The 17,049-nt window shown below is 47.8% G+C and overlaps 2 protein-coding genes across 2 annotated transcripts in view; both read right to left on the bottom strand.

Moving 5' to 3' along the window:
* Positions 1-4,471, bottom strand: part of LOC126518239 (uncharacterized) — a 24,165-nt gene extending 19,694 nt beyond the window's left edge. The window contains exon 1 of the mRNA XM_055064285.1: positions 4,266-4,471. The gene's annotated coding sequence lies outside the window, so the exon portion shown is untranslated. The remainder of the gene's footprint in view (positions 1-4,265) is intronic.
* On the bottom strand, positions 2,057-14,439 carry LOC129381635 (uncharacterized). Its single transcript, XM_055064660.1, has 5 exons — positions 14,181-14,439; positions 11,725-11,923; positions 8,470-8,794; positions 4,266-4,430; positions 2,057-2,434 (listed from the first exon to the last, which is right to left on the bottom strand). The coding sequence occupies exons 1-5, from the start codon at positions 14,416-14,418 to the stop codon at positions 2,057-2,059; spliced, it is 1,305 nt and encodes a 434-aa protein (XP_054920635.1). The 5' UTR covers positions 14,419-14,439.
* Between the last annotated feature and the right edge of the window lie 2,610 nt (positions 14,440-17,049).

The raw sequence follows: 17,049 nt of genomic DNA on the forward strand, positions 1-17,049 counted from the left end.
TAGATTCGACGACCGGCGGACTTTGCTCAGAGCTATCGCTGCGAGTTGATCGTTGCTTGTCACCCTTGGCGCAAGTTCGCCGAATAATAGAAGTTGAGTGCTTGCTTTTACATGGTCAATACAAGGTCACAATATCCCCTTCACTCGGCGTGTACGAACTCTAGTATGGGGTTTTTTTTTACCCGTTCTGCCCAAAGACAGGGGACTAAAAACACAAACAATAAGCTTCGGGTAAATCCTTTCTCAATGCGACTCCATTCTACTACAATGCCCCGAGTACTTCTACGCTGCACGACCTTGCTGAAGGCACAGCCACGCCTGACGAGCTTTTCACTGTGCTCTGTTCACAGAGCAACGAGAATACAGTAGTTCTCCCTTTATTAATAATTATTAATTATGGGGTTTTACGTGCCAAAACCACTTTCTGATTATGAGGCACGCCTTAGTGGAGGACTCCGGAAATTTCGACCACCTGGGGTTCTTTAACGTGCACCTAAATCTAAGTACACGGGTGTTTTCGCATTTCGCCCCCATCGAAATGCGGCCGCCGTGGCCGGGATTCGATCCCGCGACCTCGTGCTCAGCAGCCTAACACCATAGCCACTGAGCAACCACGGCGGGTTAGTTCTCCCTTTGTCGTAATTTCTACAGTCGAGTAACTGTTTCCTGTGCTTTGAACTGGTGATTCAATTGTTAGGACCAAAAAAAAAAAAAAAACGACGGCAAAAGTAAGGTAAACCAAACAGACCACCACCACCAGGAAAAAACAACAGCAACGAAAAAAAAATAAACGCGATATATTGCACTTTAAAATAAATGCATATTTTATTATTATGTTTTATTATTACTTCCTAGGATATTACACAAAGCATCATCCACACCACCTTGCGTTTCTTTTTGACGGTGTCTGCAGCGCTTCGGAATGAACTTAAGTAGCTTTGACATTTTTGTCGACGGTGAATCGAAATCGAGGGTTTTAAGTGCCAAAACAACGACCTGACTACGAAAGCACGCTCGTAAGTAGGGGGGGGGGGGGGGGCTGCGCATTAACTTTGACCCCTTGAGGCTTTTTTAACGAGCGCCCAGTGCATGGCATGCAACCATTTCTTTTTCTTTGAATTACGCCACCATGCGAATGCAGCCGCCACGACTGCGGCCTCGAGCCCCTAAATCTCGCGCACATCAGAGCAATGTAAGAGTTGTCAACCTTCCGCTGTTATTCGTGTCTCAATGGGATATATACGTATCAAACCAAGAAAGAATGATGCAGATCGAACGCACGTCTTGGAACTTGCGTAATGCGAAACTTTGTCGAAGCGGTCAATCGAGTGCTCCAAGTGTGCCCACTTTATTCCCGAGCCTTGGGCGCAACGGAACCTGGCGCGCGCACGCTTGCGCTTATCGCGCACCCGTGCTGCGTATACGCAACGCGACAAGCGAGGCGATCATCTCGAGGAGCCGGTCGGCAGTTGGCACGGTAGATGTGAACGTGCTGTTGTGGCCTGGTGTTCAGAGCATCGGGCTACCGTGCTGGAGGACCGAGGTTCGATCTCACGACCAGGCACGTAATCAACAACAGACAACACGGCTGCACCCGGCAGCCACTGTTAGGAAAGTCTGGAAGCGTTGACAAAGCAAGGTTGTCTTAAAGAGAGAACATAAAAAGAAAAGTAAAAACTTATTCGTACAGCTATACAGCGTACCCAGGCAGGATTTGGTAATGCCTGCCGTATGCACTGCAACGCGTTTTTATTCTTCCGTAAATGTCCTTCTCATGATCAGGGTGCCCTGTGACTAATTGACCCAGGTAAACGTCCACTTAACATTCGGAGAAAAAGTAAATGGAGCTGGACGGGCCATGCGATGCGTAGGGCTGATAACCGGTGAACGGTTAGCGTTACAGAATTGGCGACAAGGGAGAGGAAGTGCAGCCGAGGACGGCAGTAAGCTAGGCGGGGTGATAAGGAGAGACGCAATTTGGAATCAGCTAGCGCGAGACAGGAACGATTGGAGATCGCTGCGAGAGGCCTTCGTCCCGCAGTGGACATAAAAGAGGTCATGGTAATGACGAAGAGGATGATGATGACGACGATGACGATGACGGCGTACCTCGGAAGGCGACCGTCAGGAATCGGGTCCAGTTCCAGTGGGTCCCGTGGGCGAGGCGGCCGACGGTGGTGAGCACGTAGTCGTGGACGCCTCGCCTGTGCGCAGCCAGTTCGACGAGCGCCTGCTCGACGCGGAACAGTCCGTGTAGATCCCGGTGTCCGGCGACCTTCTGCACCGCCGTCAGGAACCACTCGTCGTTCGCGTCGCTCATGCGCGCAAAGTCCCGGAACAGGGGTTCGGGCGGCTCTATTCGGGCCACCCAGCGCGCGCGGCTCCCGGTCGCCGCTGACCCGGGCCCGCTCCGCGAGGACCTCGTGTCGTGCCACTGCTCGCGAAACCGGCGGAAAAATTAGGGGACGAGCGAAATTATGGCCGGCGCTTTTGCGGAGACGTCTCGCGTCGACCCACACGTGATGGTCGACGCTCGCCCTAAAATTACATAGCTGAACGGTGATCGAACACGACAGAGAGTTGATAATTCGGAGTTTAGCGGCCAAGTCGCGTTACGAACAGGACATAGGTCAAGATTGACGTGAAATAAACGCGGCACTTCACTTCCAGCTGACGTTTACGGAGATGAAACAAAATATACAAGTATACAAAAACGAAACAAAATAAGCAAAATTACGGCAGAATTCATCTTTGTCTGTCAACGGTAATTTGAATAGCATTCGTACAATGCAGTGACAGACCGTATTCCTTAAGTCACGTTCATTTAAAGAGTGCAGTGGCAACTCTGAGACTTTCGCTGCTTCGGTTACACTTCACATTCTCCGATGGCGCCCCACTTTGCTTTAACGCTCGCTTGCCAAGGTCGCCCGTGAGCAAGGAAGCATGACGACGACTGTATGACGCCGACGCAGAGACAACTGATTGAAGAAGAAGGAATGATGTCGATGGAACGCCAATGCCCGTATAACGACAACGGCACAATGACAATGCGGTGTCGATTCTTAAATTACGATGATGGTGTAACGACAACAGCGTGGAAACGCCGACGACACGAGGACAATGGGATGACTACGACTGTACGACCAAGATGGCAAGTTTCTAGTGAACTCGCCGTACTCGCACCAGTGAGGTTGCAAGGGTGCGAATTTGAACGATTTTTCAGGATGACAAAAGTTTCGATGTATTCATTTCCAAACTATGCGCCCAAAAACATTGACGCTCCTGTAACGTTCTTTTTCGTCGATGAATTAAACGGCACTTAAAAAAAGGTAGTAAGTTGGACAACAGTGCATTTTTACGTCAAGTTTATGGCTCATATCTCGAAAACAGTGCCATCGCGAAAGTTAGTTGCAAGTCGATATGCCTTGCAATCTTAACGGCGTGAATTCTTAAATTACGGTATGTGCCATAATTCAATAAGTTAAAATCTTAATAATGAAGTTTTCTAATTAAACGATTTCGCATTTTGATTTTTCGTTTGTGTAATGCCCGCCTCTTCGAATAATCCAGTTCAAGCATAATAACTGTGCTATCTTCCACAGGATATTTTTAAAATACTCTGTATATTCTTCAAAATAACAAAACACAAAACACCCGGCGTTTGACAATCGCCGGAAGCCCAGTGTCTCTTCGCAGTTAAAGGCAGGCCTCAGCCTTTCAGTTCTGCATAAGATACGGTTATCGCGTCATCGTCCAAGATCAAAAATAATTCGCAGCGCCACGAATCTGTAAAACAATGAGGAAACCACGGCCGTGATCTCCATTTCTCGAGTGCTCCAAGGCAGTACAATTCTGGGACTTGGCAAGTAATATTTACCGTGTCAAGTTGCCGCAAACGTCTAAGCCCAGCCGAATGACACAACTGTAGTTAATCTTAATGCATCACGCAGTACCGTTTCCATTTCCGTTAGTCGCAGATGAAGCAGAGTTCTCCATATAACTGAAGCAGCTTAGACGAAAAACCCGGGTCAATGTTCAACTACACATAAGAGTCGCGTATCTGTAGAGCCACGGAGACCTCCAATGTTGTTTTGGAGCTGCCAAGGCTCCCTGAAAGCCATAGATCTATTCACTGCAGTCAAGTATCAGTGCAATGGGCGAATGCGCTGATGGCAAATAAATAAATAAATAAATAAATAAATAAATAAATAAATAAATAAATAAATAAATAAATAAATAAATAAATAAATAAATAATCTGCTCACCTTGACTACCCGAACATCTACAATAGCAGGAATGGCAGAGAGAGCGAGGACTTTGGCCGCTGCGGTCGACAGGTCACCGTCTTTGCTGTCCGACGCTGAGGAGTCGGGCTGGCTGCTGAACGGAAAACCCAGTAAGCCGTGCTCAGCCAAGATTTTGTCGAACACCTGCGGAGACGGGGACACATTTTAAGGCGAAGCTCCTTTTTTTTTTTGCGATCGCTTCCGGGCTTTCCTGACCGTGGTTGTCAGGTGCCGCTGCTGTCCTGCCGAACAGCTCACACTTTAAAAAAAATAAAAGTAGAATTGAATTACGTGCTCCAGATGGCGGGATCAAACCTCTGGCCCCCCGCACAGCAACCAGATGCTCTCATCATTAGGCTACAATAGCCCATAATTGCCGGTGTAGTGTTCGCCATTGAGAAGCAGCAGGAACTGACCTGAACAAAGAAACCACTTATTAGACGAACTTAACAAACTCGATTTGAACGCGCGCGAACAATAAGTGAACGCCACGTTAACCAACTTCTTTTACGCTCCCTGCAACCCTCACAGTTCGCGCTGGCCGGTCAACCAAAACATCAAAGTCGGGTCCAGTGGGACTCACGTTTCATGCTCGAGCACTTGCAAAATGTAAATGTACTTATCCAAGCTTCCACAGAAGCCCATGCGTTCAGAGAATGGCGGTTCGTGAGTGGTTGATTTGGGATTAGCGCTACCTATACGAGGAGGTGAGACTTCCAGCGCAAATGAAAATAAAGCGGAAGTGATGTCCTATTCGGTAAAACAAAAATAAAAAATGAAGTGACGACAGCTACGTTATTGGCGCAAATATTTCCTCTTTGTTCCTCATTTTTTTTGTACGTTTGCGATTGCGGCGGTATTCTTAAACATCCTGAAACTCGACAAGAGTCCGCTGTGGATTAGGCATTGGAAATTTCAAACTCCACTTGACGGATGGCTTTTAAGTACATGCCGGTTTTTTAGATCTAAAGCCTTATCAAATACGGACTCATGTCTAGCGTGACGTCATGGAAATTTAAGCGTACTACCGTTCCGGCTTGCTTTTGCTGCTAGAATCAGTATTCTGCGTATTCTTGACCTTGGCATTATTTGGCCCTTGATTAAAATTTTTTTACAGAGCTCAATAAATATGCCCGGCCACATCCCACATGTTTCGGCACTATTTCATGTTTTTTCTTCAAGTATGTAGGAGTCTCTAAAGGGCAGAGTGATGCTCCACATTGCAGTTCACGGTGAAACAAAAGTAATTCCTACGTTTGCCCTAATTTCAGACAACAGTTCCGTTTTATGAGCTGGAAATCATAGAACCAGAATTATACAGTGTGGCATGCAGGGCGCGCCAACTCTAGAAACATTTGAATCAGCACTATGCGCTTCCCAGAAATTTGCGCATAGCAATCACAATACGCGATCCCTGTATTGATGCACAACTGCAACAAAACAAGAATGACCAGGGAACATATGAATAAACTAATTTGCGGTAACGACCAGAATATATATGCAGCTTTTGCTGAAACTTCGTAAGTTGATTTTTGTTGTGCGTATCAACATAAATATATGCCCTTCCTGAAATATTTTTGTATCTAAGGCAGGTGGGCGTGATCTAGATTTATGTTTATAGTCGATGTATATTCTGATTGATACAGGTAGTTTTAAAGCTTTTTCGAAAAGTAATGTCGTGTTTCGAACAACTTAAAATATATTATCCGTCATATATACTTCATAAACACATAGAGCCCTGCAGAAACCTAGTTCGTTCATTAGCAAATTACAGTTCAATGTTCTTAAGGCCTCCAAACTTATACATATCTTTTCTAGAAAAGTGGCACAAACATTAGAGAAATAAATTTTCGACTTGCAGCATGATTATTCAGGTGTTTTATGCCAGGCATTATGAGCACAAAAATGAAATAATATTGGATATAGACGTGTATAGGCGACGCACTAGACGGGGCGATCCTTTTAAAGTTGTACGGAACATTTAAAAATCAGATGTGCCGGATTGCAAGATTCTAGTCTTTGAGCCGGATTATTAGGAGAGGCGGACATCACCTTCACGAGAAATTGAAACAAATATTCAATTAACTAAAATACTGAACAAATTACCTTAATAATTATTGACTTTAAGGTACATATGGCAATTTACGAATTGTGGCCGGTGAGTTCAAGAGAGAGAATTCAGAAGGAGGCAAGTGGAGAAAGCTTCGAGTACATTTGTAGCCCCGCTACTAGTAATGTGACGTATACGCTGTTCCCACCGTTTGGACAGGGTGCAGTGAGCTCCGAAATCGCTTACAGGTCCTCTGAAGCTGTGCCAAAGCTTCGTGTATTCCACGCAATCGCTGTCTACGATATCCGCCGAAACAGAGGTTTGCAGAGCCCCACCGGGCGTGATGCACATGGATTGTAAACACGGAGGCGGCTCAGAAAAGCAATGGACGCGCCACCATGTGATCAAATATGGCAGGGTCCGCGCATAGGGTCTTCTAGAACGCCGCTCTGGCTGTGCCACTGAGGCGACTGAGCTTAACGTTGGTGGCTAGTGGACTTTTCCTTTGTCTTTTGAAGACAAAGTCTTCTTTGCTGGCTTCACACGGGCTGGGCGTATTTGGTATCTGGATAGCTTGTAACGACTTCTAGAAAAAAGGCGGTCAGGTTTGCTAGAACAAATGCTATGGGATTGCCAGGGACTAACACACGACAATGAGAGCGAGACCTCGGTCGACAGCTTCCGCGCGCGATGGCAGGCCCCGCTGCTCCACTCGAACCTGGAAGACCAACTCTGGGCAGCCCAGCGGGCCAAGGAAGCCGCCGGGAGGCAAGCACTATTGGCCGTAACCTCGGCGGGTGCCCCAGCCCACTAAATCGCCGGACGCGAATCGTTCTGATTCGAAATAAAGTTTTCTCACTCATTCACTCGGTGACTTCTATATTTCCCATGAACATGGAAACGTTATCAAATGATTCCTATCCACACCGAGAACGCGTAAGAATAGTCAGCGACCGAGGATATAATAATAAGTATAATTAGCCTTACAATTGGTTCGGGGCCTTGCTACTAGCGCCATCTGTCGAGTGTGCGCTAACTTACCCAAGCGCCCATGTTAGGGCGGCTACCCAAGCTTTCCCCGATGTTTCCGCACGTCACACGCTTCTAGCCGCACTCGAGTCTGCGTGCTTACGAAGGCGAGGTCTGCTTTGCTGACCACCCGCCGGTTTGGCGTATCTGTATTTCGGATATGTTGTAACCACCTCCAAAAATGAAAACGAGAGGGTCAACTGAGCGTCGACGCCAAAAGAAGACAATATTGAGATAATTCCGGGTTAAATAATATACGGGATGAGTAAACAATGAACAAGAGCATGATACAGAGATAGACAAAAGAGAGAGATATAATCAATATTTATTGAGGAGAGCAGATAGTTGGGCTACTTGGTTGAAATGCACAGTGAAAAAAGTTTGCGCCACGAGGACAATGCCGAGAACAGACAGAGACGTCCCCGTCTTTTCTCGGCGTTGTCATCGTGTCTCCGCGCACACTTTTTCCGCAGGCATATAAATATTAATCAAATCGTTCGGAGCATCACGTACGTCGACCTTGTCTTCTTTAGCATCTACACCTGATTGACCCTTTCCTTGCTTTTTTTGCAGCCAACCGCACTCCGTGTGTCTGAAAGCCTTTTATCCCGCCTCGCGCGATCCGCGCCAGCACCGTAGCGCGGAGCAGCGCGGCAACGGCGGCAGCAACGGCGTTTTCGCGCAGCGATTGTCCGTCTAGTTACAACAACAACAACAACAACAACAACAACAACAACAACAACAACAACAACAACAACAACAACAACAACAACAACAACAACAACAACAATGACGACGACGACGACGACGACGACGACGACGACGACAACGACAGCAACGACAACAGCAGAAGGATCGACATTTGGGCGAATTCGTAATGGCTGAACTTCTTGAAGGGGCAGCGACATAGGACGAAGACAGAAGGCGGGAACACAGGACAGCGCTGTCCTGTGTGTTCCTGCCTTCTGCGTTCGTCATATTGCGCTGCCCCTTCAAGACGTTCAACAACAACAACAACAACAACAACAACAACAACGACGACGACGACGACGACGACGACGACGACAGCAACAGCAACAAGAACAACAGACAAAACAGACGTGCCTCTCGCGAATGGGGCTCTGCCTCGGGACTGCGACACGCCTCCCACAGCCTCGCCGGCCAGCGCAGGGAGCCGTCGTCCGTGCCTCGCTTGAGCTCGGCGAGCAGCCTCAGCTCCATCCGGCGGCGCTTCAGGGTCCGCGGAGAGACCAGCGCCTCCGATCCCGCGGCGGCGTCGGCGTCGGCGACCGCGGACGACTTCGCCGAGTGGTTGGCGACCCAGCGACCGCACGCGTGCGCGTAGAAGTCGTCGCAGGGGTCGACGCTGGCGTCGAGCCACGAGGCCAGCTCGTCCTGCAGCACGTCGCTGCCCGCGCTGTCGCAGTACCTGGACGAAGCCGCGTGAGAGGTGGTGGAGACCAATCGAGGTCACTTTACAGTTGGAAAGCTTTTAGTTTAGTAATTCATAATACGGGTTCGCCATAGAAGTTACATTGACGTAATATTATCTGCCTAGGTGGAAGGAAAACCAAAGAGAAATTGATTTTGTGCACATTTAATGAGTTATCCTTCTACAATACCAAGAAAAAAACGAAAGGCAGCTTTTACTGAGAGAGCCCGGTTACTAATCAAGGCATTGATTCGGGCTAGCTAGTCTGTCATATACTGGATACCTTAATAGCGCTACACAGACAAAAAAAGAGTGCGCGTGCACAACTTTTTTTGACCGGTGCAGTATCGCGCACCAAGCCAGATAACAGCTAACTCGTGAGCTAATAGAAGCTGTTCCAAAATTAGGGGCAGCTGCGAGAGTTACTGCGGTGGCGTGATAGAAAAAAGAAAGAAAGGAAAAACAGCACCCAAGATGAGCACAAGGAAACGAAATCACCAAGATGGTGTGACGACTCTCAACTCAAGTTTATTGGGAGAAACATGCAACATAAACCTTTCACACGAAGCCTACGAATCCATTCGTATTCAGCGTTTAGCAGACAGGAGCGTGAGCGTCTCATCGCTGATACTAACAAGGAACTGGCTTATGTAAAAGGTCGCGTAGCCGTGCCATCCTTTGGATGAAGTCACACTTTTGTTGCTATGCGTCGAAAGTCCATAAAAAGACACCTGCCTTTTCCGAAATACACAGTTGGGAGTTGGCGCCGTGTGTTGTCGTATATGTGTATGTCTCCACCATGTTTAGCGGCATTGAGTGCGCTTAGCAAGTCAGAAAACACGCCGAAACGGAAGACAGGTGGCGACGCCTTGCGGAAGCAATATGCGCACCAGGGAGCCATGACGTCACGGATATTAACCGTCTTGCTCTATAACCAAAACTGGCGCTATAAAAAGCTATGCTATATTAAATTATTTAGAGCGCTGGGAGACCTGCCAACATGTTTTTTTGGGGGGTTTCAAGGTTCCGGAACTGCATTTAACGCAATAAATGAGCCGGGAATATGCCAGTACTCCTTTAGAGACCCCCTGCCTAATTAAAAAAAAATAAATGTAGTTATAAGTTTTAGTCGCAATTGTCTGCATGTTTTTAAAAGACACGCATATACAGCTTCTGCATTCGCCATTCATGAAGATTTTCATTTTGTCAATGATTCAGCCGCAAACGGTGTGTACTACGTTGGTTCATCTTTGTCCCTGGACCACGAATGCTTAGTTTATTTCCTTTAAACGGCTGTATACATCTGCGAATCAGCTTCCAAAGCCTCTATTTCGTGTAAGGGTTAGCTGCGTATAAGTTATACGAAAATGCGCAATTACAGTGACTGCCAATACAAATATACGTACACTTTCCCAGGCATGCGTGGAAACCATAACAAAGCTACAGATTCTGGGAAGAAAGCATTAGAACCGGGGGCCATATCCACAAGGCTTTCCCTAAATAGGTTGCTCAGCATCAGCCATCCGCTAACGCAAGTAATATGTCCAACACCTGTGTTAGCATCTCTTCTTGTTATTTTTTTTCCGCCTTCTTTTCCTTCCCTCCCTGATCTTTTTCTCCCCACTCCTCTTTCCATGTGCAGTGCTGTTGAGGTGTCCTCCTCTGAGAGACAGTTACGGCACTGCACTTCTCTCTTTTTCTCCTTCAAAAGTCACTACACACACACATCTGCTGTTAAGAGCAATTCTACCATAAGAACGTTTTTGCGAATACGGTCCCGGAATCGCAAGTCACCTCAAGTCGGTTTCTTATGTGGCATTTGGCAAATAATGAGAACTAGTGTGAAAAATAAGGCTGGTTTGTCTATGCAGAAAGCCTTTGGTAAACATACCTGCCTATGCTGTGACCCACCGCCCCCCTGTACTTAGCGCGGACTACTGTTACGACGAGGAATGTAAGTTATATAGGAATGTGACATGCTGAACCTTCGAGCTTTATAAACTCCATCAATTCGTACCGTCTACGTTGGTTTGTATCTTACAAGGACAGTTCTTACGGACAGCTCTTGATGGCGATGATACCAGAGCGGAGATTCCGCACCTGCGGTAGCGGAGTAGGGCGTGACTTAACGGGATGAAGGAACACCGATAACAGTGGATCCTTATAGCTGCCGTTCCCTGATTGCGGTGTTTCTTCTCCATGAAAAGTAGGTCTATTGTTGAACGTGCAGGCTTAGAATTTTCTTGGTTCCGCGGAAGTGCTGTTGATGCCCTGTGCAGGTGTACGGGGACGAAGCAGCGCCATCTTCCGTATGTCCCCTTCCACAAAGCTGAAAATTTGCAGAGTTGCCTCAAGAGGGAATAAACGAGAAGAAAGGGGGTTAACCGAGGGACCCGATTTTTATTGGTCATATCATAAGTAGCCAACAAACGCTGACACCACGGAGAACATAGGGGAAATTACTTGTGCTTAAATGAAATAAAGAAACGATAAATTAATGGAAATGAAAGTGGATCAAAAAACAACTTGCCGTGAGTGGAGAACGATCCCACATTGTTGCTGAAAGAACAACTTGCCGTGGGTGGAGGACGATCCCACAACCTTGCGAAGGTTGTGGGAATCTTGCCGAAGGTTGTGGGCTCTCGCCGAGGCAAAATCATATGTATACACGTTAATGATCCTGTTGCTACGGCTGCGTTAAACCATCAGTTAAGGACAATAGGGCACAGGTCACCAGCGTAATAGCTTTTGTGTGCCCACTGGTTAGACTCTGCGTCACAAATTCCCAAAGCGCCGCCACCAGCGTTGTTGCCGCCATACACCTCATCGTCAGCGTGATATTCCGCAAATGGTAACGCGTTCTCGAACAAGCTAAACCTCCGCTATTGCCCGGCCCGCGGCCGTCTACAGGGGAAAACCGTGCTTACAACACTCCTGGAGAGGACACCGTTGCCGCCCTGGCCCCTGGCAAGGCCGTAGCGCCGTGGCGGCGGCTCTCATTGCGGCTACCACGCTCCGTGGGCGAGGACTCTGCACTGTTGTCGTGCGTGCCGCGCTCCAGCGAGCCCCCGGCACGGCCTCTAGGTTCTTCAGCCCCTCGTCGGACCGCCCACGTGATCACGTATCCTGCAATATGGACATAAAAAAGTCACCGGCGATTACGATACTCCCTAATGCGAAATTTGAGCGTAGCTCTATACGTGTTTTCGTTTCGCGATATATTGGCTAGCGCCGACAATCTGTATCGTGTGGCACGTTGCCAACGGAGCGAAGTGAGGAGCGACTGCCTCGCTAATCGGGAGATCACGAGAGGCAGCGCGTGGGTGACACGTGGGCGCGACTCACAGCAGCCGCCACAGATAGAACTCTGTTCATGCAGCGTTTCGTTTCCGTGTATGATATCGGTGACGTCGTCGGCGAACGGACGACGCCCGCTACCGTGGCGCCATCTCGTAGCCGTCATCGCCGCAGAGCCCGTCTTGCGCGACACTAGGCTTTTCTTCTCACGCTTTCACCATACCTCCTCCTCCGCTTTCCTCCTCGCACTCTATTCGCTATCGCCGTCTTTCATCCACCGCTCCGCTTCGCGTTCGCTCTTTCATCGTTCGCTGTGCTCGTTAATTAGCTCGGTTGCGCCGAGGAAGCCGACTCTCTCCGCACGAACGGGAGCCGAGGAGCTGCGCTCTAATTTCGTGAACTCTCGGATTGCAGCGCTGAACTCCGACCGCGTCGAGTTGAGGGTTCATTCGGTAGCTTTTAACGACTCCTGGATCATTCGCAAGGGCAGCATTATCAATCCCCTGCTGACATATGGCGCTCAGGGTGTACTGACCAGCTGAGCTGGCGAGAGTGGTTTTGAGGCAGAGCATGGAAAGCATCCCCTTACTTTTCAGCACTGCATTGTTCTAGACGGCATTGATGCGATGTATGTCGCACTCATTTCAGTGGTAATTTGTTTAATAACGAGAAAAATAATGAAAAACTAATACACCCTGTTTACAACACTAACTCAGCAATATAGAAACGCAGCATAAAAGAAAAACGACATCGCAGTTGTGTAAAATGCACATGAGACATCCAGCGGACAAAATTGACTCAATATACACCCCTATGTTGCTTACGGAGGGCAAAATCGATGCATTTATACACCTTTCTAAGATATACCACTATTTGCAAGACATTTGCAAAGCGTTGGCTGAGATAGTAATAGTTTCGCATAAGGTGTAAACTTATATATGAAATTTCTAAACTTCAGATCCTGTAAAAGATGCAGTTTTACAAAAAGCTGCGATATATGTCTTGCTCAAAGAGTTAGGGTTTCGTAAATTTCTTGCTTCATTTTCTGAAAAGTTACCGATTTTCCGTAACTTGCGTATAGTTCACAGGGGCCTACCTGAAACTCCGGCTTCCTGGAGCCGGTGAAAAATCAAGTTTCTCTCTAAAATGCAAAGCATTTCGTTCAAATCGATTCAGCGGTGGTTTAACGAATGCATTTATTTTTGGGGGGTTTTACGTGCACTAGAAGAGGGGAGATCGTAATTGACCGTGAGATGGAGTCTCCATCTTAAACGAGCAAAGCGGTCCCTTGAGCTATTTGGTGAAGGTGCACGGTAACAATCGGAACAAAAAGAAAGAAAAGAAAGGAGAAACGGACACGGAAAAGGAGGCACCTTAAGCTGACGCAAACAACAAGGGACGCGGTACCGCACCCGCACTGTCTCTGGCAAAGCTCTGACTGGCGTTGCAGAAGGTGTTGTTGCAGTTACAGAAGTGGACTGGTGTGCAGTTAGGGTTCGCCGAGGCCTGCGCGTGCCAGGGGTGTATAAGATCAGCTGTCGCGGACAGCAAATTTTGTTTCCGGATCCCCCCTGGCACGCTTCGGACTCCACGGTCCCAACCCACGGATCGCCCTGCTTCCAGTTTTGATCACCCCGCTACCCGTTGGGTGCCATGGAGATCCTGCGCCGCCTGCTTTATTATAACCTCAGGTGCTAATTTAATTGTAGGGTTTTACGTGCCAAAACCACTTTCTGATTATGAGGCACGCCGTAGTGGAGGACTCCGGAAATTTCGACCACCTGGGGTTCTTTAACGTGCACCTAAATCTAAGTACACGGGCGTTTTCGCATTTCGCCCCCATCGAAATGCGGCCGCCGTGGCCGGGATTCGATCCCGCGACCTCGTGCTCAGCAGCCCAACACCATAGCCACTGAGCAACCACGGCGGGTTATTATAACCTCAGGTGCTCTCCTGAGGCCTCCGTTTGCCGGTTACACGCGCTTTCCTGGAGCAGTGCCTTGTAAAAAATCCAATCTATCTTCGCGACGAAAAAGGCGACCCGCGACTTATACAGCACACGTCAGAACCTTGCCCTGTCTCTCACCTTCTTCGTGGCTCTTCTCGGTGGCGGGGTAGACGAAGCCGGACGGCCTCACCAGTCGCGTGGTGGCGAAGTCGTAGTGGAAAAAGATGATGAACACGGCCACCAAGGTGGCCACGAATCCCACCAGAATGAGGTAGTCGTTGTCGCGGCCCCGGTACAGGCCCCGGGGGCTGACCGCGAGGCGTCGGTCGGCCAGCCGACGGACGATCGAATCCTGCGGCGACATCGGGCTGTACATCGCTGCTCGGCGAGACCTGATGATGATGATGATGATGATGATGATGAGTTTGGCGCACACCCACTCACGTGGATTGGCCAAGCCTCCCGCTCCGCTGCGAGGCTTCTTCCTCAATGCTGCGACACACCGGGAGATACGTGGCACCGTTATGATGGTGATGATGATGATGATGATGAGGATAATGATGATGACACTTAGACACGGCAACATGACATGCACCCACTATGAAAGATAGGCTAGGAATCGGCTGGTTGTAGGAAACGCGCAGACAAATACAGTGCTTAATGAAACGAAGAGCTAGAAGAAAGGTAGAGCTGGGAACAAAAGAGCAGAGTGCAATTAGTGAGATGACGCGAATGAACAAGTGCATTAAAACGTAATCTAAAGAAGGTTTATTGAACGGTTTAAGACCGAAGAGAACTTGGAAGAGACGTAGGAATTACAATAGGAGATTGCAAAGAAAGTTTAGGAATTACACGAAGAGGCGTTATTTACAACGAGCTTAATTATATAACCCCCTTGGCATTAACATGGCAAAGGTATGACGATGATCATGATGATGATGATGCTCAACATAACACGTATGAGCTTCGGAGGAGAGGCAATGAATCTGGCAGAAGGGGGAAACATAAGGCAAACAAGTACGCGTAAACAGAGAAAATGTAAAAAAGAAAGAAACAAAAATAAAAGAAAAGGAAATATGAATTAAAAGGAAGCCAGGAAGCAAAAATTGAACACATAGTTCAGAAGTCAGGGTAAGAGAAAATAAACGCCGCACAACTTAGAATGGGGAGAAATATAAATTGAAGTGAAATTAACAGTGAATAGAGGTAAAAAAAAAGTACAATAGGAAAGTTAACGCGCTAATCTTTTTCTTTCATGCGTGAAAGTAAATAGAGCTCATGAAACGCACCCTTGGCTAAAATTTAGTGCCGAGGCACCAAATTATGACAAGACGGGGATACTTAAGACTCGTCCAATCAGATAAATTGCGACTTCGAGTAGCTGAAAGCACCAGCGAACCATCCCTTTTCTTCTTCCTCTTTATATCGCACTCGAGCGTTACTCGTGTGCGCATGCGAATACACAGCAAGTGTGAACAATGCTTTCGGCGGTCCTTCATATGTGCAATACGCAACACAATAAAACCTCGTTATAACAAAGTTGAAGGGAATTTCTGAATCGCTGTGTCATATCCAGTACATCGAAATATACACCACTTTTCAGTCAGCTTCACTTAGAATGCTCCGAACGGGTTCATTCCCCTCGCGGGGCTTTCTCAGCCGTACCTCCCCAGACATCGATTCAAGCTTCCCGGACTGTAATGAGATTTATTGTTCCTTAGCGCACATGCTCTGGCAATGTCCCGCGTTACCTCACGGCCCACTATACAGCGAAGCCGACTGGGAAGAGGCACTCCGAAGCCCATCGTTCCAGACACAACTACAGGCAATCCAGAGGGCCCGAGAAAGGGCGGAACATCACGGTATTCCTGCCCCGACTTGGAGGCGACCAGCAGCTTCCGCGGGGCCTCCGCGGAAGCCCAAAGTTCACTGTCTGTCTGTCTGCATGTATCGCACTACGAATATCTATGACGATTTCAAGGGAATTGTCACTGAATTCGTTATATTGATTCTTTCGTTATAACCCGTTTCGATATTATAACGAGGGTTTGCTGCAATATTCACTAGTGCGCTTACGTGGTGATGATTTCGTCTTCGTCACTGTAACCGTTATTGAGTGAGTGAGTGAGAAAACGTTATTTCGAATCAGAACGATTCGCGCCCGCCGAGGTTATGGCCAAGAGTTCTTGCCTCTTGGCGGCTTCCTTGGCCCGCTTGACTGCTCAGAGTTGGTCTTCCAGGTTCGAGCTGAGCAGCGCGGCCTGCCATCGCGTGCGGAGGCTGTCTTGAGACTGTCACTAGTTTTGTGATGAGGTGATATGTTAGTTGCATTTGCCATTTTTTTTACGGGAACCGATGATACGAAAAAAGGTTTGATGGGTTATAACCACGCATCCGCCGTTTTAGGAGTATTTCATCAAGGCAGTACTAGTGTGAGTAAAATGGCCTGAAGGAAAGGATAAACAGTTTCGCGTACACTAATTTAAATACACAGATGAACTGATCATATAGCCCAGTCATGATTTAGCGATAGGAAAATAACGCAATGATATTGAACACAGCAAAAAAGAAAGTTGATAATACAGAGAGGACACTGTAGTCAGGATTATGGATTGAAGTACTTCTGGGAATGCTCAAATTTGATGCGGTCGGTCTCATTGCTTTCCTTACTGGCACTGTTCCTGTACTACATGACAAGAGGTAGATAATGTTTACTACAAGCCTTTATTGCCCGGAGTAAGCGTTGAGTAGAGGGTTAAGACGACGTAGACATCAGTTATGGCAGTTTGCCTACGCAACCAGATTTTTCGTCCACCCCCTTTAGTGGGCTACTTGCAACACCATTGAAGTCATCGCCATTACCAGGAGGCATAGTGATTGCGATTGATGGAGCGTCACACGAGACGTCACGTGGTCTGCGAGTATTTCTTATTACAAACAAAAGCAAGACATAAGCAACGCAAAAGCTCTGCTAGAGTCCAGAGCAGCTGCAGTGTGCTAGCAGCAC

The sequence above is a fragment of the Dermacentor andersoni genome, chromosome 11, assembly GCF_023375885.2.
Source record: "Dermacentor andersoni chromosome 11, qqDerAnde1_hic_scaffold, whole genome shotgun sequence".
NCBI classification, from domain to species: domain Eukaryota; kingdom Metazoa; phylum Arthropoda; class Arachnida; order Ixodida; family Ixodidae; genus Dermacentor; species Dermacentor andersoni.

Bases quoted from the DNA above. Each gene is read 5' to 3' on its own strand.
- LOC129381635 (XM_055064660.1), bottom strand. From the start codon at position 14,418: ATGTACAGCCCGATGTCGCCGCAGGATTCGATCGTCCGTCGGCTGGCC. The intron at 4,431-8,469 runs GCACGTCTGTTT...CCGTCTCCGCAG, and splicing joins CAGAGCCCCATTCGCGAGAG to GTGTTCGACAAAATCTTGGC. The intron at 2,435-4,265 runs GTGAGCAGATTA...TTTCGCGAGCAG, and splicing joins TAGATGTTCGGGTAGTCAAG to TGGCACGACACGAGGTCCTC.